At 36.6% G+C, this 24273-nt stretch overlaps 1 protein-coding gene and 1 long non-coding RNA gene across 2 annotated transcripts; one reads left to right on the top strand and one right to left on the bottom strand.

The window, feature by feature from the left end:
- The first annotated feature begins 766 nt into the window (after window positions 1–766).
- LOC104587261 (uncharacterized) lies at window positions 767–5648 on the top strand. The gene is made up of 3 exons (XR_733565.3): window positions 767–959; window positions 3617–4163; window positions 5010–5648. It is a non-coding gene; the product is annotated as an uncharacterized LOC104587261 (long non-coding RNA).
- A 1983-nt stretch (window positions 5649–7631) lies between these two features.
- On the bottom strand, window positions 7632–13421 carry LOC104587262 (multicopper oxidase LPR1 homolog 1-like). Its single transcript, XM_010244800.3, has 4 exons — window positions 13289–13421; window positions 11647–11883; window positions 8053–9519; window positions 7632–7931 (listed from the first exon to the last, which is right to left on the bottom strand). The coding sequence occupies exons 2-4, from the start codon at window positions 11863–11865 to the stop codon at window positions 7878–7880; spliced, it is 1740 nt and encodes a 579-aa protein (XP_010243102.2). The 5' UTR covers window positions 11866–11883; window positions 13289–13421; the 3' UTR covers window positions 7632–7877.
- Window positions 13422–24273: the final 10852 nt, after the last annotated feature.

Raw genomic sequence — 24273 nt, 5'->3', positions numbered from 1 at the left:
TTGCTTCAGCCATTATCAAACAGTTCCTCAGGCTTTGCTTTGTTTAAATTCGATATAAAATTTTATAACTGTAAATCAATTAAATAATGTAGTATTCACATCGATAATGGATGTAAAACTTTATGCTTGATGAAGTTTTACATTGATTTATGATGTGAAATTCTACTTCATTCAAGTGCCAATAAATCTAAAACAGATTGAAATTTTACATCAATCTTCATTTACACTTATTCCAAACACTAACAAAACCGAATTAATGTAAACTTTTAGTCATTCTTGATTTACATCAATTCCAAAAGCAGCCTCAATTTCATACAATCCCTTCACATAAATGCTAGTACATTACTAGCAGATAGATCGTAGCTCAAACCCTGCATTACAGTACATTATTGCTCGGAATAAATTAAAAAAAAAGGAAATAGCGTGCCTAAATTACAACAAGTTAAACAAAAATCATGGAACGATGTGGGGTCTTTTTTAATACCAGCCAGGGAATCCATCTCAAATTTGAGATCGAGGTGCTCCTATCTCTCACAGTCTACTGTGGATGTGGATAGTACAATTTAAGCAGTAGCAGTTGTAGAAGATTGCACTCCCACTAACTCTCATCAGTACAATAGTACAAAGCTACCATTTACAACCAATCCGATAGTACAACAATACAACTTGAACGGTACTAATTAGTAACTACAAGTGCGCTCTCTCTCTCTCTCTCTCTCTCTCTCTCTCAAACAATATAAAGGGAGGAGAATTTGCCTTGCTTGTTGCACTTCTGATCTTCTATTCACCCATAAACCCTCGATTTACCTTGATTTAGAGCATTGTTTGAGCTATACATTCACCATTGTTGCTCGACTAATGCATTTCCCTAGGAGCATTGAACCTACTTGATAGTTAGAGGTTGAAGAAGAGCCCGTATCTTATCCATCTGAGCATTTTCTGCTTCAAATGAAGACTAGGTAAGCTTGGATTCATCTCCCCTTTTATGTTTAATGAGCTTCTGGGTTCCGTTATCACAGAATCCCATTTGATTTTTGAATTTCTGAGGGTAAGATCTATTATTGGGGGAAAATAATCAAATGGGGTCTCTGTAAATAAGGAAGCAGTTTGATTTAGTTAATCGTTCAACCCGTAAGAATCCAGATCTGACAATATCATCACAAACTACAACCCACAGCTTAATTCGATTTTAGCCTGGAATGGGTTGAACTTGGGTTAAGCACCTTGGTCTTTGGATCAAATGGCTGGGCTCCAGCAATTAAACAGAACCAGATGTGATTTTCAAATGGGGGCTGTTCCTTAGTCACCTTTTAGACCAGACTGTACATTCATGCTGTTTCATTACATCATAAATGAATTTGTGTTTTATTTATTACTCAACCAAACAAAGCCTTTTCCCAAGTATATGGGCTCGGCTACATGAATCTTGTTCGATTATTAGGATCTGTTCAGTACTATATATATTTGTATATTCGTATACACATTATTAGGTGCGAATATTCACAAGGCATATGGTACATTAACGCTACAAATTTTCAAAATTAAGAAGAGTGTACGACAATTTTTTTTTTATCTTAATATTATATGAATAGGTTACTACAGAAAAACCCTTATGAGTGTGACACTTAGATCCCTATATTATTTTTTATGACATTTAGCCCCCTTTCTACCTAATTGACCATACATCATTTTTATTTTTATGCTTTTAAAAAACACAAATATAGATTGAGTGATGTCTAATGTTGGTTATTGTTGGGGATAATATATTCTCAGGTGTTTAAGGTCCATTGATTTATCATGGATACCATTGAAAAACTACTAGATCTTTGGTTATACTAGTACATCGATTTCTATATTAACATTTTGATGCTCTTGATTTTTGGATTGATTTGGTACATCAATTGAACAGCTTAGATTGATTGAAATCTTGGTGTCACTTGGACGGTTGAGATTGATTCATTTATCATATGAAGACTACTTTCATTCAATGTTTTAAAAATTGACATAGAGGTTAAACCGTTTTGCTTTTTGGTTATGAGTCATTGGTTCAATCATTTGGGTCGGAATGGGTCAGACCATACCACATCAGTATGTGTGCATAAACATGTATTTTGTCAATAAATAATGTATAATTATATTTTAGATAAAATATATATTATTTTAAATTTTATTTTATTTTTTATTTATAAAAATATTGAAAATTCCAATTAATGTCAAAAAAGGTTTTTTTTTTTCACAAAAATAGTGGGGCAAGGCACCTATTGCACCTTAAGACACATAGATCTTGAATAGTTACCAAAAAAAAAGCTTACCTCAATCACACATCTGAGCACAAAGTTATGGTTTCCCGAAGTTTACATTCACATTTAGTATGCAACCTGTGACCTAGTCATTGGATTGAATGGGTCAACAGCCCAACCAATTAGGTGAAATGGTTTTTGACAATTTTCTGGATTTTACTAAAACTAGACCTAAAATCTTTGCCGGATGATGGTTTGAAATCATAAAATTCATATGGCTGAGATTTACTTATCGATCTTAAAAGGCTATTTTGATGATCCAAATCTTTGTTTTGTATATCTCTTTATCTAAATTTTGGTGCTTTACTTGAATGGCCAAGATAAGTTGAAAGTTTCATATATTGCTTGAATGGTTAAGATTAATTCTCCAATTTGTAGAGATTATATTTTGGGTTGATTTGGTACATTGTTCGGACAGCTCAAATTAGTTGAACTTTCGGTACATCACTTGGATGGCTAAGATTAATTCATTGATCTTGGGTGATCACTTTGGTGGCCTAGATTTAGTACATTTTTTTTTTTTTGTAGTCTAGATTAGCTGAACCTCAATACATCAGTTGAATGGTTCAAGTTAATGCAGTCATCTTAAGAATGGACCATTTTGATAACCTAGGTCTTTGTGTTAATTTGGTATATCATTTATTGCATCACTTTCATTCTTTTTTTTTGATAAAAAAACTTGGTGTGCTACATAAGCCGAGGGGTAGCACTCCCCCAGAAGACACTTAAACAAATGCAAACTAAACCAGGAGGAATGTTGTTCAGACCAAAATCAATCCACCCATTAGTCATTGAGAGCTCATAGTTTGCTAACCAATCTGCAGCTGATTAGCCTCCCTGTAAACATACTTGTAGTAAATATTCTCATTTAATCACTTCTTTAGCTCTAAGCAATCACTTCTTTAGCTCTAAGCATTCCTGGATGATGTTCCTTAAGCGCTATGGAGGATTGGAGAGGCGTTTCAAACACGAGATAACTAGCTTAGAATCGCCCTCGATGATGACGGGGTTGTTGGAGAGGAGCTTCACTTTCATTCTTGAAGCCCTTATAAATCACTTAGATTTTTAAGATTAATTTACTGGTGTTGAGGTATGAATTCAGTGGTCTAGATCTTTAATTAGAAATTCATGAATGGAAATCTCTTTTAATAATGTCTAACAATGCATATGACGTGTACATGGGTATAATACTATCAATTTTATATCTTGCTGTACTGCTTACTTTATGCTCAATTTATCTGCAGTTTATAGTTAGCTTTTTAATTAATTAAGCTCAAACCTTAGTTAATTAATGGTTATTGTTTTCTCTCATGCAGGTTATAGTCTGGATTCACAAACTCATGCACTGATTTGTCAGTTGAAGCCAAGATTAGGTGCAATGAGTGGGTATTGTTAGTCAAGTTGATCACCTTCCACACTTTGAGTGCTTTCCATATATTGTTGTCTCCATCATCAGAGTATTCGCTCTTTTCCCATTCATATAGAGAGATGTCAGATGTGTGGGCTAGCTGCACCTTTAGCAGTTGGCAAGGGAGAGTCTCAATCTGTCTGGCCAAGTAGTACACTAGAAGTATTCCTGGTGCAACAATGGGATTCATTATGATTCTTCAGTCGAGCTCCCTTCTCCTGGTTGCCATGTTGGGCGCAAAAACTTAGCATCGTTGGTCAATAGAGACTGTAGTATTGCAGTTTGCAAAGTCAATGATCACATCAGCAATCTCGGATGGTGATAGCAGTATTTTTATTTCTGTGTTATATATCGATCTCAATAATGGAGATACATGGATGGTGGTAGTGTAGAGGACGGACGACTCAGATTCCACGATTGAGATGTGGAAAATCCGTGTTAATTTCAACGTGAAGGTATGCCTAGGTCTCACTGTTCATGGTAATGGCTTTCTTTTACCCTGATATGTCATCATCAAATGGGTAGGAATATTAGTGGATCGGGTTAAGTGGTAAGCCTGCATTGACCCGACCCGGCTTCAGAGCAGTCTTTAATAGGGTTTTGGATTTGGATTGAGCCTGCTCTACACCTAATCTGACCCACTAACATAATGTGAGTTTGGTTTTTAGAATCAGAATAATCTATTCCCATAATCTGTTTGGTTCAAGACAGGAATCGGAATTAAAATTGGAATAAATTGAAATAGAATTTTATTCCAAAGAGAGGGAGAGGGAATGACCATTCCCGACCTGATCAAATGGTAGAATGCCATTCCATTCCAACAAGACTGAGAATAGAATTCTGATTCCATCCAACCAAATAGTTGGAAATGAAATAATAATTGGAATTGAAATGACCGATCCCAGATCCCCCTATTCCCGTGAATCAAATGGGCACTTGATAGTGGTACTGTTCATAGGTTGGGGTGGGTTGGATTTGGATTCCTATCCAATTAGTTGGATTGGGTTGAGTCGAATCCAGGGTGGACCAGACCATGCCAAAACCGACCCAATACCATCCCTCAAAATGGAGATGAAATGGGCATTTCAGTATAAATAAATAGGGCTTTACTAAAAAAAAAAATAGAGAGTAATAACTATTAGAAAAGAAAGAGTAGATCCTAAAAATTTCAATTCTCTTGCTTAAAAATGGTTCAAACGCATTTTCTATACATACACATTATGAGATTATGAGATAAATTAATTGCTTTTTGGCTTATCAAAAGAAAAAAAAATTATATATACTTGTTTCTCTTTGACCAGTGGTTTTGTGTACGTCAGTCTCCCAACCTATAATGAATGGTGACGGGCCAAGCTCCAAGGATTTCAGGAACCAACAGTGGAGAGTTTGTTTGTTTATGTGGCATCTGAGTCGTCTCATCTCCCTATGATCCATCCATTAGTCTTATACTCTTATTACCGTCCGAGGTTGCTGATGCGATCATTGCCTTTCAATTTACAATACTACAGAATCCTTGTTGATCAACGATGCAAAGTAAGCCCCCAGAGGGAGGGAACTCGGCAGCAACATCCAAATGAATCCAATATACTGTTGCACTGGAAACAATAATAATAGAGCAGACGGCATTGTACGAGTGCAAAAGCAAATGCAAAGAGAAAGACACGTCTATCTACAGTCTATATATGAATGAGAAAAGAGCAGAAGTTGTGGTTGGAATATGGTTGTAATAAGCTGTGGGAGGCGATCAACATGAACAATAATACTCAACCATTGCACCTACTATTAGCTTCTTTCTATGATGCAGTCGCGTGGAACAGGATGGACTATGGCATTTGCCATTTAGGCTGCATTTGGTTGCAATGCAAATTTATTTTCACTGATGCAAAATTATGGTAGTTTAAATGGTTTGGGTTCAAATTTTAATTTATTTTTGTTCCAAATTTTACTATATTTTGTTTGATTTCAGTAAAAATGAAGTAAAATAGGACTTGAAGCAAAATAAAATAAAACCCAGAACAAAATGAAATCAGAATTTACATTCTTTTCATTTGCACTTACATGCATTTGTATTAGTGCAAATAAAATTGCATTGCAACAAAACTCAGTCTTAAGTAACAAGTTTATTGGCATTTGACATTCCTTAATTTCAAGGACTTATCCCTTTTGGCAGTTCAAAGTCCAAAGTTCATAATGGCAAGTGCAGCCTTAGCCTCTTACAATTACACTGTGGGTGGGCAAAATTCTTACAATCTATTAAATTTCTATCTTGACTTTTGGATTAAAACCACTGAAAGGCGTAAAGAACAGTAGTAGGGGTGGAATTTGAGTGGGCCCAATTCGAACCCATAGCCAGCTCTAAATTTAAGATAGATTGGGCTTCGACTTTCAATCCTCAGGATGGTGTGGGCCTAAAGCCTTTTAATTTTTTTACTTTTTTGGCTGAGCCTAGGCATAGCCCTTAGTAGCTCAAAGCCTCCTCAAACCCAACCCAAACTCGACCAATGCATACAAAATAACATTATTCTTTTTTGATAGTTGAAATTACTTATGCTAAATAAATTAAGAACAATGTTTTTAAGCATTGGACCTATTAGGCCTACTGAGCCCACCTTGATGAACCCAAAACCAATCCAGACTTGAGATCAAGCTAAATGTGTCCAGTTTGAGGGGCTGGATCTGAGCTATGCAGATCGGATTCAACCCAAAAATCTTTCAATTTTTGTTTTTTAAAGCAGTAGGTCCACACAAGTCAACCCTTGAGATCAGCCACAAATATAATACGCATGTCTTATTGTCTTGTATTGCAGTACATTAGTTGAGCCATGTTTTCTTGTACTTTTGTGGTATACTTTATTTCATCCCTATCAAACCCACGTCACCTTGTCACTAATCCTTCTGTTTAATAAGGAATTGTCCCTAATCAATATCTAACATGTAATTCGTCTTTCCTAGTTCCTACTCTCTTTCTTCTTTTCTCACACGGATGTGAGGTCAGGTTAGATCAGTCAATTCTAACCCAATCCAATCACTTATTGACTTATTTTTAGTAAAATCTTCTTAATATTAAGGGGTTAAAGTTAACTCACCTTAACAATGTTACAGCAAAAGGGCATAGTTTGATGCTTTTTAGGAGTTTTATATTTGAAAATGTTTGCCTACAAAACTTAAATTTGTGTGAATCATTAGATGCATACATTCACGGGTATATATATACATATTTATATGATATTTATACATATAAATAGAAAGATAGAAAAAGTTTAGGGCCTTTGGGTTGTTCAAATCTTCAACCATCAGGGGTGGAACCGGGAATTTTCTTTGGGGGGGGCCAAAACCTAACATGGATCAAGGAGGGGAGAATATACATGGATGGGGGAATAATATAAGGCCCTGTTCGCTTTTCGGCAAGTTATTTATCTGAGTAAACACAATTACTTGGGTAAGTTTTTCCTAGGAAACATTTAGCCAGGTAAGTGCATTGTTCTTTTATTTTCCAAGTAAATAAGGCAATGACCATTTTAACCATATAGTTCATTATTAAAAGGGGCGTTTTTGTCCCATTCAAGTATTGGCAACTTCCCCCAGGTGGGAAAGTTATTTACCCACCTAGAAGATGGGTATCACTTATCCAGATAAATAATATCCAAGAAAATAAACTTTCCCTAGTCCTCATATTAATCTGAAAAAAAAAACATGAGATTCTTGGTCAATGGGAACCAACTTTTCCCCTCTCAAAATTCAAAAATAGAACACCCCCTAATTGGGGGGTTTTGGGTAATATGGAAGACCATGAATTCCCTAATCCCCTTGGCTCCGCACTGTTAACAATAACCTAGATTTGAAGTCAAGCCGGGTTGAGCCTGCCTGTTCGTGATCAGTTCTCATTCACGTCCAATTAGTGATCAATTCAATTCCTTGTATCCTTTTGAAAGTTCAAACCACCAGAACATCTGGTTAGAGACCATATTTTATTTCCAAACAAGGCTATAAATGGTTTACACCCAGAACAATTTATACATCAACATGTCTTATTTCAGCCCGAGATTTCAAAACCAGATTTTGAAATGATACACAAAACAGAAATAGAAATGCACATGAAATCAACTCTAGCTCAACACATACTGGAGCAATGTCCAGTTATTCATTTTAATTTTGCACCTGTATTTTCTTCATGGAACCAGCTTCAATGGTCGGATCATAGCATTGTCTTCATGGTCCAGAATCTGCATAAACAAAAAACAAAACAAATTTAGTCAATCTTTGTGGGCTTGCTTGCTACCCAGTAAAGCCCAACCCAAGTGCTGAAACTGGGTGATGCAGAGTGTTAGTCTGTTAGAGGCTCACATGACAATGGTAATAATATCCGGGTTCAGCAGTAGCATCAAACGGATATGGGGCACCAGTCTCAACCAGATTAAATTTGGCGATCACATAAGTCACGTATCCAGGCTCCAGCTTCAGTGCGGATTTCCATGTCTGCTCTTCAGGGGGTGTGAAGATAACTGTATCTGTTAAATTGCCTTTCAGATCGCACTTGTTTGGATCACCCAAAGCCTTCATACACTCCGTGAACGCCGAGGAGTTCGCCAACGCCGTCGAATTGATCATCTGGATTGAAGCCAAGTGCAGATGCAGTGGGTGATTATCAGGAGTCAAGTTGATCACCTGCCACAGCTCGGTGCTACCCGTTTTGGGGGTCTCTGTTACCGGATCATCCGGGCTTAACCCGTTTATGTAGAGATGGGTGGGTTTCGTTGTATCACTATTGTTCTTGTAGTACTCGTACAGTGCGATTGTTCTTGTTGTTACATTCACAGGTAGTGTTGCCGGCACATAATTCACTAAGGTTGTGGGGATCGTCGATGTATCGGGTCGGACTGGACTTCCCGCTGAAACGTTGAACTTCATTACGAATCCAAGACCCCCGGATATGAGTGTACCGGTCGGGTACGGGTATGGTGCGTCGTTAGTCATAACCGATTCGGTGCCAATACAATGTGTGAAATCGATGATCACATCAGCAATCTCGGATACGGATAGAAATACGGTGCTGGTTTCAACGGGTGCGGAGAGGTAGGATGAATCGGATCCGACATGGACAAAGGTAAGATTGTTGGTCAATGAGAGCCTGAAATAACGTGCGTTTGCAGCGTTGACGATCCTGAAACGGTATTTCCGCCTCTGGACGTTGAGATAAGGCCAGGCCTTGCCGTTGACGATAATGGCGTCCCCGAAATATTCCGGGTTCCACTGTGGGTGAATATCCGGGTTATTACCAACCGGATCCATATAAATGGATCCGTTTGAATAGAAGCTCTTATCAAAGAGGAACAAGAGGCGGTCAAACTCCCGTCCAGATGGGAGGTTCAGAGTTGCTTCTAGCGTAGGGTTGCGGATGACGTAACCACCGATCAGGCCCGCTAGGAGGTTGAGACGTGTCAAACCGACGGCATGATCGTGGTACCAGAGGTTTCCTGCGTGCTGGACGTTGGGGTAGGTGTAGGTTGGTTTTGTCCAGGTCTTTCCGGTGAGGTTGAAATCGTTGGTGAACCAGGCAAAGGCATGGCCGTCGCTTAGTGGATCCTGGACCCCACCGTGTAGATGGACCACAGCAGGAACCCCACTGGAGAAATTGGCTACAGGAATGGTTCGATCCCATGGGAGTATGTGGCTTTGAGGGAGGTGATTTGTCCACGTCACGTATGTTGGTATTCCTTGGAGTGCCTCAATTGTGGGACCCGGCACTGTTGCTGTCTCTCGGCATGTCCCGTACGCGAACACCGTCGATGCAAGTAAATCGCGGTGGAATTTCTGTGCGAGTAAGTATGGGAAAATGAAACATGAGCTTGTACAAAAGGAATCAGCCGAACAGACCGGATATCTAAAAAACCAGATCACTTAAAAGGAACCGGACCATCTATATATTTAGCAGGTATTTGGCATCGATGCTAGGAACATGAAAACAGTGCTGGGTATGTCTGCGTTGTATTTGTTTGGAAGCGGAGCTGTCACATAAACTGTTTTCTGGGAAAACTGTATTGGTTTTGTTTGGTACCAATGCTGTAGAACCGTTCTCAGCAGTGGTCATATTATCCAACATCCAAGATAATGCCACATTGATGCAATATTATTGCACCGCTGACAGTAATGGGCTGTTTTCTGAAAAAACATCGAATTTGGTGTTTCTTCATACTACACTTTCCGGATTTTTAAAGTGTGGTATGAAGTAAATTTTTTTTTTTTTTGAAAAAATGATACCAAATAACGGGCCATTTTCTGAAGCACCACTTTTTCTAATGTGGCGTTATTTTCTCAAAAAACGACATCGAAGCCGAACACCACCTTAATTGTTGTTTTGATTAAAAAAGTGTTATTTTGTGTCAGGTAGACTACCTATTCACGGGCTGGGTTCAGGATCGACTTTGCCTCTATATTAATAGAACATGTTTCAGGCCTGACCCTAGCCCTCGTATAAAGCCTAAAGTCTAGTCTGGAAATTGGGCAAGAAGTTCTTTTTACTTAATAGCAAAACTGATTTATTTATATTAAACAATTTCAAAATTCAAAAATATTGAAATGGATTATGGAGTGAGAAAAGAGCAGAGGAACATGAGCCTAAAATGATTTCAAAACCACCACAGTATTTTATTTATAAAATGTTATCAAGTCGGGATTTTTTTTTGAAAAAGAATGGGCTGAACTTGGCTAGCCTATCAGGCTACCCGACCCATAAATAAGTCTAGTGTAGGGCTATAAAATGAGTTGGTTCTACCCCAACCGAACCAGTATATTGGTTCTGGTTATGTGATTTTGTTCCAGTTTTTTGTTCTTATTTGTTTTAAACCAATTATCGAGTTAACAATATATAAAGGTTTCCCATCTTTTTAGTAATTTTTGTTATATTCTATGTCTAAAGAGGTAAACTTGATAATCAATATAGAATATAATTTTGATTGAAAACACTTGATTTATTAACATATAGATAATTTCTTATTTTTTTGTCATTTTTATTAGGATTATATTATAAAAATGAAGCTTTATGTTGTTATTAACATAGATAGATGCCAATATAATATAGCCTAATTAGGTTAGACTTGATTATCCCGATGAATAATTGGGACTGGTTAGTGATGCAAGTTTTCTTTACTAAATCAGCCATACTTACTGAATTACTAGGGTTGCAAATAAGTCAAATTAAATCTGATTTAAATCCAAATTCAATCTAGTAAGAACTAAACCTGGATCTCCCTTGACCCTAACAAATCAGATCAAGTTGGAAAAGTCAATCCCTTTAGTTAACGGATTGAATTCAAATGTACCCAATTCAATCCGCCATGACCCAATCTGATCTATTAATTATTAATTATGAATTTATGAAGTATTATATCACCAAGTTTTTTGATTACAATTCAAATTGAATCGGATTTGAATTAGTAATCCGATAAGATATTTGAATTCAAATCATAATCTTTAAAATCGGACAAAGTCTTATCAGATTTGGATCAGTTGAATTTTTTATCTGATTAGATCGGATATACCCCTTTACTGAACCCTATCCGATTTATTTGCAACCCTACAAATTACTGATATAGTTCAAATTAACATTACAAAGAGTGATTAAAAATCATTTTGATGAAGATAAAAAAAAAAGTGATTAGAAAGAAATTTGATGCTGGAAAAGTAATAAATATTGAAAATAAAATAAGGTTGTATTTGGATAAAGTTCAAAGCTTAAAAACACAAAGCCAATTAGGTTTGGTGTTTTGAGGCTTAAAGATGCGCGAACTTCAAATTGTTAGGTTTTTAAAAGAGATCCTGAAGATAATTTTTCGTTCAATTTTATTTTTCACAATCCAAAGCTCAAAAGTAACAAAAACTTATCCAAACAGAACCCTAAATTGGTTTAAAGAAAAATATTTTAATTTGAAATTTTCATACCCATTGTTTGTCATACATTCCGATGGTGAGATGGCGGGGCTTAAATTCGCCATATCCCATGGAATAACCGAGGAGCTTGGGCATTCGGGGGAGTTCATCGGCAAACAACTCTAGATCCGCAGCTACTCGGCTCGGAACCACTTGTGATATCTGTGCGTGAGCCTTGAAAGATATCACAAAAATTAAGCATACAACAAAAAACAACGTACCCTCCTTCATCCTTCTACCTTGATCTGTCTGTGTAATGGCACAAGATAAAATGATTAGTCGTCTAGTATCAATTAATAAATACAGCTTAATTAATTTTAATTTCAAGTTAGGTTGCACGATTTGAAGAACTTCAACCATACGAAGCTTGAATTAAGCTTTAGGCTCTGTTTGGTTTGAAGGAAAAAGTAGGAAAAAGGTAGTGAAAGTGACTTGGCAATTGGGTTGGGTGGGTCGGGTCCGGGTTGGGTCAAAAGACTTCGGGTTGATTTTGGGTTGGGTTGTCAAATGCTAGATCCTAATCCTAAATGTTTGGGTTAGGGTTGACCCATGGGTCAATTCGGGTCATCTCAAAAAAAAAACAACTGAAATTTAAAAAAAATAAAGAAAAATTACATGAAAAATGCCAAAATTAAAGAATTTAACCTTAAAATAAAAAAAAACATGAACGTTTAATAATTTAAAGAGTAAACAATAAAGAGTAAATAGTAAATAGAAAATATTAAAGAGTGGAAACTTCTAACAATGCATAAAGAGTCTCAGTTAGACTTGACAATCGGGTCAGCGGATTGACTCATGGCCCAACCCAATTTTTTCCGGGTTAGATCGGGTCGGGTCATTCTCACATTCAAGTAGCTAATATATGAGACCCTAACCTTATTTTTTCATGTTGGGTCGGATCGGATTCATGGATTGGGTCAACTTTTTGTCAAGTCTAAGTGAAACCTATACAAAATTTATATAAATTTCTCTACCTTTCTCTACTTTTTCCCTCAAACCAAACATAACCTTAATTTACTGAAAATTTGACAAATTCTCAACCCAACTTGACCCAAAATTGTAGAGTCCACAACTACTGTGACAAATTCCCAACAAGTCATTATGGTTGTCCATAGGGATCGAAAATATTCTTATGAATGACAAACTGCAATATCCTATTTGAGACAGTATTGGAAGCGTTTTATTGATAGCAGATCCCTATTAAATGGTGAGACCGAGACATCACATGCGGACAAAGAACATGGTGGAAGAATGTTTATTGGGAGGAGATCCCAATTCCCCCAACTCACTTTCACTACAAGAAACCGGCCGGCAGATGCCTAACTGCCAGCACAGAATGAAAGTTGGTGGTTCAGGAGTCAGGAATGCCGGAAAAACCCTATTTGGCCGTACTACTGAGCCCGAGCTGCCGAGCAAGTGGGCAATTAGCAATTTGAACGAGGGCCGGACACAATGAAAGTTGGTTCTTCTAGTCCATGAGGAGGAGTCTCCTCGTCTCCCCCCTAATTTTCATGGTTGAAACTCCTCGGAGGGAATTCACACAGCCTAGTTTCTTTCTTCTCAGTTGTCACAATTTTCTGTAACCAGAGTCTAGAAAATTAAGACAGTAAGTGAAAGACAATGAAAAGTGAAAGATTATCACTATCAAACATACCTCTGTAGTCAGTGGAAGGGGAAAGAAGATGAGGCGTGTGGTGAGCACAAGGCTAATTGCATCAAACCAGATATATTTATACTAGCTGTAAGCCTGTAAATATGCAATTGGCACCTGGTTTCTGAGTTCCCTTGGTTGAGAGTTGAGATCGAGACTTAAAGAGTTGAGGAATCTGACATAGCATGATCCAGTGCTGATCCTGAGGCTACTTGATTTGATGATAATATAATCTAGTTGAAATTTAATAATGAGTAAACAGCTGCACCCCCACATTGGATCCTCTGGGTTATCACTAGAACAAATGCTTGTTTTGCTTTGATTTTGTTATAATAAATGATAATTAAGAGATATTAATTTGGTCAAGACAAGGAATCAACATCAAGACAAGAAATTAAGACATGAGAGTTTTAATTTGTTTACATGCCTAGAGTTATTATTGTTTTATTTCTTGGGTTGAATTGGTCATTGATTATTGGATAGCAGCATTGATCGTACATTATTAGTTTTTTAATACAAAAGAAATTGAAAATTAGGTTCAGTTTTCAAAATCTTTCCTCTGAAAAAATATCAATTCTCAATTAATGGAGTTGACAACCAAGGGAGCTCTAGTCAGTTTTCCTTCTATTAACGAAGCATGTTCTCTCCATTTTCCTTAATTATGAGTGAAGTTTATTCAAGGAAGTCGTGTTCCTGTTGTGCTTAGCTGGACTAAATCTGCAATATTTGTTCTTCTAGCTATTTAGAGAGAGGGTTGAAGGTTGAATAATGATTAAGGACCCGTTTGAGAGGGCTTCAGCTTTGATTTAGTTGTTTTATCTAGGCCATTAAAGAAGCTATTAAAATTAGTTTTTTCTTTGTATGAATGAATGCTTTTTTGGATTTTCTGAGTTTTTTTTGACTAAACATAGCTTCTAGGCTTTCCATGTAATGCCCATCTTTCAAAGAAGACACTACGTAAAATCCCCCACATTACTTTGGAGGGTTGTCTTGCCTATATAGTTTAAGTTGTTTAATTAGGTTCCTCTAATTAATTATTCATTTAGGTGGCTTAAGGACCTGGAGACAGACATTTGCCCCTAATTACTTCAATTTCTCACTTCGTGTGCATGACTGATGTGGGGTGTTATTATTGGTTAAACAGCGCTGTATACATCTTGTCATCACTAATCCCATTATTCCACTAACCCGATCTAGAGTACAACACATTGTCCCTATCCGGAGCAAAGCTGTATCAAAAATGAAGAAAATAGTAAGTCAAATCGTGTAAAACAAAGAAAGAAAATATTTAGTTAATTCAGCAAGTCTTTGTCACTTCAATAACTCAAATGTGGACACAAAGAGAGAGAGATAGAGAGATCTAGTCTGGATTACCTTCAACAAAATGCTTTCCAACACCCTACCAGCAACATCTGACACCACCACGCATCTATACATGCATGGCAGGTCCCGGTTTTATAGCGAGATGTGCAGTGTCGATCAAATTAATAGGGTGTTGGAACTTGTTTTGTTTATAGGTTTTCCCAACTTCGAACGATCAATATATACAAATTCGTAGATTGTAAAACTTTGTATTTTGTATTATTTTATATGCAAAACTAAGTTAACTTTTCAGCGAAGCTATTTTTGAAAACTTCTCAGAAGCGACTCGAATCAAATCAGCCTAATGAATGCTGAAGCCCTTCCAAACGGGCTCAATAAGTCAAAGCGTGCAAAGGCAAGCTGTATTACGAGGAGTAGATGTAAGAAGTAAGAACAAAGAAAGAAAATATATGAAGTTAATTCAGCCAAGTATTATCAACTGAATAAATCAACGTGTTAAAAGAGAGGGAGATTGTTCACAAAGGAATGGGTATAGACTATAGACTATAGAGCCCTCTCCAGTCTCCAGTTGTCACTTCAATCTCTCGCTTCGCATGCATGGCTAACGTGGAATGTTATTATTGGTTAAACAACCCTTGACACAATCATCAAATGAAGCTCCAATTAATCAATCCGATGAGGAAGTATATGGATTCAAATCTCATATATATCGGTAGGCTCTTCACATTGTGCTAACTGCCACATGTTGTCGGTGTAGATGCAAGAAGAAAGAAAGAAATTAAATTATATTAAGTTGGTGCATCACTCCAGCCAAGTCTTTGTCAACTATTATATATTTATCTATTGTCGGCTCAAATCCATGTCAACTAGGCTGATTTTGAGGATTGAGATTGATACATCTTTTTTAAAGGGTAAAATACTTAATCCTCCCCTGATGTCGGTGGATCGGGTTATGTGATAAACCAGCACTGACCCGACCCTATCAAGTTATGGTCGGGTTCTTAGTTATCATTGAGGAGGTTAAACACTTGCAAGCCTATTAGCTATTAGCTTATGAGAAAGAGGGTAGAACAATTGAACAAATGTAAAGTTTGAGATTTGTGACTTTGTGAGGTTTGCAACTCAAGTAAGGCATCAATGTTTCTGTTGCTTTGGAGAGAGAGAGAGGGGGGGGGGGGATTTTAAATTGGGTGAGTTGATTGAGATTTGATTATTACTTCAGTCACAAATTGTGATACAATCTTCAAGGAATTGATTATTGGTGTCCATAACTTCAGCCACAAATTATGGGTGTGTTTGTATGTTCTATGTTATTCATTATTCACTATTGGCTACAAATTTTTTATCATGTCTCCTGCCATGGACATTGGCTTGCTCAAGAGAACTTGGATTTATCCTCTGTCTCCTGCCATGGTCAATGGCTTGTTCGGGAGAACCTAGAAGAAAAAAATGGCACTCTAAGGTAGACCGTAGGAGTTTGAAAGAAAAGATGGATGTGTTCGGTGTGTCTTTTGGTCTGTGGGAAGTTACTAAAATATGGTCTTTTCTGTTTGATATCTTGAAGACCGAAAGACCCAAAAACAAGCATATGGAAAGATAAATTGGAAAGCTTCAAATGAATTTGGTCTTTGATAGTAGATCAAGATGATTAGTTATTTATCAAGCAATCTTGATCTTTAAAGACAAGACCCCAAAAATTCGGTGCATCTTCTGATCTACTAGTTGGGCTGTTGAAAGATCTATTTAGAAGGACATGCCAAACAGGATTGAACCCTATAAAACCAAAAGGTCATACTTGATTGAGTACCAATACTAAAGACAAGATCACAAGAAAGAGGGGCATTACACAACATCAAGGATTTAATAAGGAATCTTTTCCAATTAATTGAATTAACTAACTCTACCATATCAATAAGTATGAGAAAAAAATTGGTGATATTGAAGGAGCAGAGTTACCTAATTAAGCCCCGTTTGGCACATCTTTTTGTGTGGGTTATTGACTTTATTTTTTAGAAACCCGGTAACCTGTATTTTGGTCTTTTTTCATTTTATTGACAAAAGATCTAGTTGCCGAAAGCCACAACCTTGAAAAGACGCAAGAAACCTATTTTGGGCTATTTTCGGGAAGCTCTAAATGGAGCTTTTCGCCTTTTTTTTTTCAATTCATTTTCATGCAAAAAGACACGCCTTAACCAAACGGTCTTCAAGCTGTTAACATCCTGATGCAAAAGCTCATATCGTCTTTTGGCTACCAGAGCTTCTAGAAGATCTTTCAAAAAAGACTTACCAAACGACCCCTAATTGTGATCGGAAATAGACAAGTCTTTTGTGCCCACAATGATCATAACATTTGTATCTTGTTTCCTTTTAGGGGCCTTGGGTGTGTACCCAAAGGAAAACCATGATCATGCTAGTCAATTACAAAAGTATATGCCATATATATTGTAGTAAGAAATGCTTTTAGGGGGTTTTTGATAGTCTGATCTCTATAAGATGTGGTGTATTTGAATCTATTACACCTCACACTTACCCACAAAACACTATAGTTGTATATTGAGAACATCTCCCCATGAATTATAACATGTAAATAGCGGAGATCTTCTCAATGTATGGCTATAGTAATGTGTGGGTAGGAGATCTAAACACATGATTGAAACCATGGTTTTTAAAACCGAACCGGACCGGATAGTCAGACCAGAAAAACTGGGAACCGGTCAGGTGATTGGTTTTGTTTTTTCTCAAAATCAGATTTTTTGTCAAAAAAACGTTGAATTAATTAGCAAATTGCTGACCCGGACGTTCAAACCGTTCAATGGTTTTGATCAATTTTTAATATTTTTTATTTTTTGTCAAAACGGGCTAACCATTCGATTCAAATAGTCAAACCATTTGACCCGAAAACCTGACCCCTAACCGATTCGTTGTCTGAGTCGATTTTAAAAACCTTGGTTGAAACCACGTGGTTTGAACCACACCACATGATGTATTGTGATAAAATTTTAAATAAAATAATCGAATCATTTATCATTTTATATATAGTAATCATCCAAGGTGTGGAAGAGAAATTGCAATTAACTTAGTGTTATTGTTATTGTATAAGAAGCCTACTTTTTTACAAGTTTATGAATACTTAACAATTGCAACCAAACGAATCCCAAAAAAGACAATTGCAACCCACTTGCTAAAAAAGAAAGAAAGGGGCACAAGATGTAAGCCTGTAACACCCATCCAAAGCTTTATCAAGATCAAGTAGGCCATATATTTTTCTTTAGAATGATCAAACTTCAAACATATTGCTTGCTTACAAGATTAAATTACACTGACACCAACTTCATTGTACCTATATTTTTATTTTTAACTGACACCAACTTCAGGCTGTGTTGGAAAGGATGTAAATAAGTGTGAATGCAAATATAGAGTGTAAAATGGTTCATAAAAATTATAAAGCTGGACCCACTTCTTACCAAACATACTTTTTAGCTGTAATCGATGCAAACACGAATTCAAAGAAAGCATATGACTTTTTTTTTATCAAAAACCCACTTGAATTCAAATTTATTTCTTTTTTATTGATGTACTTTTACATCTTATTATCCGGGATTTACACCTCATTTGTATCATTTCCGAATGCAGCCTTAGTTAGCTCTTTTTTTTTGGACGAAAAGCCTAGACGTGTTTGAAGAAGTTGCCCTTTATGAGTGATGATGAACTCTTCCCTAAGAAGGCAACACAAGTTATTATACTCTTTATGGTAAAATTATCAGATTGGAATTTTAGTTGATCCTCAATGGCAGGGACCCTACTTGTAGATTGAAATAAACGATGAGAGAGATGGAAACATACAAGATATCTGTGAAAATTGCAGTCTGAACCAGTCTAAAGCACTGTTTTTAAAACCAAACCGGATCGAACGGTCGGACCAGAAAAACCAGGAACGGTCACTTGACTAGTTCTGTTTTCCTCCAAAACCGTTTTTTCCCTCAAAACCGTTGATTTTAATCAGTAAACTGCTGAACTGGCTGATTAACCGTTCAAACCGGTAACTGGACCCCTGACCGGTTCGATCACCGGTTCATTTTTTAAAAACCATGGTCTAAAGACGTCCGAGCCATATCCATTTAACTTTTTCTTCAAATTTCACAAACCCGTTCCATTCCAAACCCATTAAACCCATCATGATTCATCTTAATTAATTATTATTTGATCAAGTTAAATCCGACCCATCTCACTTGATTATCATTTAATCAGAAAGTCCACTTTATGATGTAACCTTTATACTTCCACTATTTTAATAAAATAATATTATACCTGTCTTTTTTTCTAACCGAAAAAGATAATACTTATTACATTTTTTAAATTTTCTTTTCTTCAGCGTGGTAATTGTCAAATGGTTAGAATGGATTCATTTTTTCTTCAATGTCTAAGCCACTGGATGATTACACCCAATCTCCCTTGTAAACAATCATTTGTACAAAAGTATGTATTAATTGAAAAAATTTATGATACAAGAAAGATATGGTATCTAAAGCATTTTGATCAATCAAAATCCACTTATGAATTCTGATAAATAACACTTGATTGACTATCACGCTTTATTGATTAGTCAGATATTTTTCAGATATCATATCTTTTTCATATCATAGTCAAATCCCTATTAATTTTGTCTAAAACCATCAACAAATCACTCATTTTTTTTTTCACATTTCCAATATTTTTTTAGGCAATTCATGTTTCTAATGTTTGAAGCTTGAACTTTTCATTACTTAACTAAATGGTGTTAATCAGTTGAGAAGTTTTTTTATTAAAAAACTTATATGAGAGAGAGAGTGATAAATTTGGAAGCATGCATAGAGTCAAAACAATGAATATTATATTTTTATGTATTTTACATACATTAATATATCTACATACACTTATTTCCTATAAGACTACTTTTGTAAGACATGCCAAAATTTCTGGTTATGACGATTTAATAATAATTTATTAAATATAATGGCGTTACCTAGTCAGTCATTGCTGTACCAATCCCTACATTCTTTGTTTCTTTATATATAAGAGTATGCCAACTCCATTCTTGATATTGACGCAATTTATCTTGAACCAGTCCTTAACATTTTCAACTTTCACAATGAAGTGGTTGTCCACTTTATAAAAACATTATCATAAACATCTATCTATATATATTTATATTGGAAGGGTGTACAACAGCATTAAATGATTGATAAGTGTCTTTCTCTCCTTTTTCTTTTTTATTCTCTCTTTTCTCCCACATTTTTTTGTTGGAAAATTATAAGAATGTCACATATAAGACTAACCTCCCTATATAATTGTTTTTATAATATTCAAAAATTACAGCAATGTCACATATAAGATGAATCTCTTTATATAATTGATTCAATGGCATTCAAAAATTATAATAATGCCACATACAATTATTTACGATTATGACATCCTATAAATAAAATGCCATCCCTCTTCTTTCTCAACTCTCTCTCTCTCTCTCCTATTCTCTATCTCAACTTTTATTTATTCATTTATTTATTTATTTATTTTTATTATTATTATTATCTAAACATGTATTTATTTATTTAGAAATAATTTACTAACAAATTATTCTCTCCCCTTGAGCCAAATATTTAGTATTGTCAATGGGTCGGATCTGGTTCGAAATAGCCTATACCAGTCCTGTCCCAATAGACTTTTATTTATTTATTTAAGAAAAAATAGGGCTGAACCAATGGGTTGGGTCTATCCTGATGGAGCTAAATTGACTGAACATAATCATAATGATTTTGGTTCCACGATTTTGTCTTGATTAATTATTGGATTAATTCTCATTCTTACTTGTTTAGAATTGATTCAGGTCCGGAACTAAACATTTTATGAAATATATAATTTTTTATCTTTCTTGTTGATAAGGGGTAATTTGGTCCTCTCATTAATATCACAACATGTGGCAGCATCAAACAGCTAGACAACAGCTCAATGCTGAGTAAGCAGATCACCTCGGAAAATCGACTAATAACACCTTGTCTAAGGCCAACCTAAAGTACCTCAGCCCGACAGAGCTAAGGGACCTGCTTGTAAGGAGCGACCTACTTTGGGGACAGGCCAAATTAGCCTAGGTACAAGCGACGACCTACAAGGAGTGCTCGCCAACCTGCCCCATATGTCTATTACCATGACTGAGTTCTCCGGGGTAATGACACTTGATTGTTGAGTCCACTTACCCACATTGCTCGCATCATAGACGATTAGACTGACCTCAGCTCTCTACGCGGATTATGTAACTGACAAAGGCATTCTCTCCTAGCTAGCGGAAATGTCTCCTCGAGAATCTCAGACCTATTACAAGGGGCCTCCAGTCCCACACACCTATATAAATGCATCGATCACTCCCTTCAGAGAAGGTACACACGATTCAGTTCTCGCACTCTCTAAGCTTCTAAGCATTCCAATATTCTCTAAGACTCGCAGGTCACTGACTTAAGCATCGGAGTGCCCTCCCCAAGTAAAAGCAACACAGACACTCTAGTATTGCTCTCTTGCAAGACAACTTATTCATCGCTACATAGCATGACATCCGAGCTACCACCAGCTCAGCCATACTTAGCTCGACTTCCAACAAAGGAATCTCTAGCTCGGCATCCGAGTCATTAGTCAAGTGAGGGCTTCCAGATCGTGCACCATCACTTGTATTTTTATCATGTTTCATGCTTGAAATAGTAAATTTGATAAATAATAAATAAGATAATATTAGTTAAAAATGTTTAACTTATTAACATAAAAATAAATTAGTATTATTTTGACTATCATTTTTAATATAATGAGGTCTATGATTTGATCCCAATTAAATAATCAGTTCAAAATTAGTTCTCACGGTTGTTTATTATTCATAATAATATAGTTATAGTTATTTTATTTTAAAAAATATAACTTAATTTATTATCGTATCTCCAAATAGGCATAAAAAATTATATCTCCAAATGACATTTTTAAATTTTGCCCCTGTGAAGTAGGGGCTTCCCCGCTAGTAACTTTATTAAGATATATGGCTAAATAAGTCCTTCTGGACCAAATTGTTTTGGTAGTGGAAGCCCTTTCCTTTAATATATATAGAGCCCGCCAATGAGAGATGGCTACGTTGTTTGGGCGAAAACAGTCTAACGTTAATGGGTCTTTGGCCATAAACTGGAGTTAGACCTGTTCATGGGCCAGGTGGCCCGACCCCTAGATGGGCTTGAACATGCTTTTTGGCCCGCGGGCTTAACCTCGGGCCAAAAAGCCCGGCCCGCATAAAATTCGAGCCGGGCTCAGGCGTTGCCAAAATAGTCTGGCCCGACCTATAGTTAAACCTAAGTAAACCCGGCCCGACCTATAGTTAAACCTAAGTAAAAACCCTATGTGATGTCCATTTGAATAAATTTTTTGATTTGAGAATGTTGTTGATTCACTTGTAGGCCCATTGTTCATTTAAATAGGGGAAAAACATCTAAATTAAAAAAGAAAATGTCCATTTGAATAGGGAAAAATTCGAATTTCTTTTATTAGGTCGGGCTTCGGGCTCGGGCTCAGGCTCAGGCTTCGGGCTTTTTATCAGGGCCGGGCTCGGGCCTAACATTTTTTTGTTAATAAAGAGTCAAAGCCCGGCCCGGCCCGGCCCGACCCATGAACAGGTCTAACTGGAGTGTGCGGTTGAACTGGAAACAAAACTACAAAAAGCTTATTAAAACCCCTTTCAGTTCGAACCCTACCTCCCATTTTCTCTTTTTTCCTCCACCAAACCTTCCTACCCCACACACTAGTGAGCACACCACACCGACCAACATCCATCGGCGATGAGAGCTCTATCCATACGTTCTCTGGAATCCTCCTCCTTCTCATCCTCTTCTTCTTCTTGTTCTTCTTGTTCTTCTTCTTCTTCTTCTTCTTAAGAAGGTCTTTCTGGTTTTCTATTTTGGTGGTCTAACGCTGCGAAGCAGGTTGGTGGAGCTGTAGGGACTAAAGGTACTGGTAGTGGGGGTTAAGGGTGTCAATGGACCGATTTTGGATTGGACCCCATCCAGTTCAAAATCAATTTGGACAGATTGGATGGACCAATAAGACATATTGGGTTGGACCAATTCGGTCCAACATATTTATTAGATTGGATTGGACCTGGTCCATCCGTAACAAATTTATATTGGATAGGGTTGGATTAAGCCAATATCTGACTCATTGATATAAGATAAGAAGATATATGTGTCAATAGACCAGATTTGGGTTTATGGTCTAGACATTGAATTGGACCGGTCCAAATTAGACAAAAACATTCATTGGATTGGATTAGACCTGATCCATTTATAATGGACTCACATTGGACTGGATCGAATTGGACCAAATCCAGTCCAATTGACATCCCTGGTCGGGGTAGGCCTTAATAGCCATGGCCACATTGTTAGCGACAGTGCTGTTATCAGGTGTGGGCCAATTAATCAAATGGCTTCTGCTGCCACGAGCAGGAGCAACATCGTGGTCGTAAGTGGCGATCACCTCCCTTAGGTCATGTTATGCTCTCTCCACATGCTTTCTAACAGGGTATCCAACGTGTGTACACTTGTAGTAGCTCCTGCAATGTCAGACACAGAAAGCAGATATATAGACACAGAAAATTCAAACATCTTTGATGCAAAGACGTCAAAAGTTGATGAATTTGTAATAGCTAGAGGATGAAGAAAAAAAAAACACAATATTAAATATGACTAGATTGAGCACTTCTATGGATAATGGATGGCTATTTTTTACTGCAGCTTGAAAGCTAAATGCCTTTGCAAAAGTAAAAGGTGGGATGAGGAATGCTTAGTGTTGACCAGCTTCAATCTGAACCCAACTTGAAACCCGATTGAATGACCCGATAGGGTGGTTAAGGCAGGCTTCCTTTCCAATTGAATCCAAAAATCAATATTTTAAATTAATAACTTTGATTATAAATATAGTCATAGAAATAAATATACATGGAAAAAATATGGACAATTCGGCCAAGTTGAGCCAACCCGACCGAGTTTTCTAAGTTGGTAGGAGTGAATCAGTGAGTTTAACAACAACAAAACATGTGTTAGAGAATCTTGCAAGAAACTCTATGAACACCCTTAAGAAGTCATTCTTCACAACTTTTCCAACTGTCCAACATTTTCTTATCAGAAGTGATGGTCAATCCTAATGATTAGTTTTAATATGATTTTATGAGCCACGTTTCAACCAGGAAATTAATGGTTTTCAAAACCGGTCTAGACCAGAAATATCGGGAATTGGTCTGGTGATTAATTCCGTTTTATCTCATAACCACTGTTTCACTAAAAATTGTTGATTTGGTCAGCAAACTGTTGATCCAGGTGGTCAAATCATTCGAACCGTCCAATGGTTTTGGTGGTTATTATTATTATTTTTTTTTGTTAAAACGGGCCATCCATTCGGTTTGAACGGTTAGACCATTCGACCTAAAAACTGGACTCCTGACCAATTTGTTGTCTGATTCAATTTTAAAAACCTTAAGGAAATTATTGATTACGAACAACTCCTAACTGCTTCAAAACAACTCCTAACCCCCAGAAGATTATTTGAGCAACCTAAGGATCTTATAGGCTACAAAAACGATACATAAGTGCATAACATGCATGGAGTGAATG

This window comes from Nelumbo nucifera, chromosome 1 (genome assembly GCF_055504915.1).
Source record: "Nelumbo nucifera cultivar China Antique chromosome 1, China Antique-T2T, whole genome shotgun sequence".
In the NCBI taxonomy this organism is placed as follows: domain Eukaryota; kingdom Viridiplantae; phylum Streptophyta; class Magnoliopsida; order Proteales; family Nelumbonaceae; genus Nelumbo; species Nelumbo nucifera.
The sequence above is the reverse complement of the archived record's forward strand: the minus strand, read 5'-3'. Positions and strand labels throughout refer to the sequence as shown.

Coding starts and splice junctions, on each gene's coding strand:
- LOC104587262 (XM_010244800.3), bottom strand. CDS start 11,865: ATGAAGGAGGGTACGTTGTTTTTTGTTGTATGCTTAATTTTTGTGATA. Junction 9,520..11,646: donor GAATGTATGACAAACAATGG/GTATGAAAATTT, acceptor TTACTCGCACAG/AAATTCCACCGCGATTTACT. Junction 7,932..8,052: donor GATATTATTACCATTGTCAT/GTGAGCCTCTAA, acceptor TTGTTTATGCAG/ATTCTGGACCATGAAGACAA.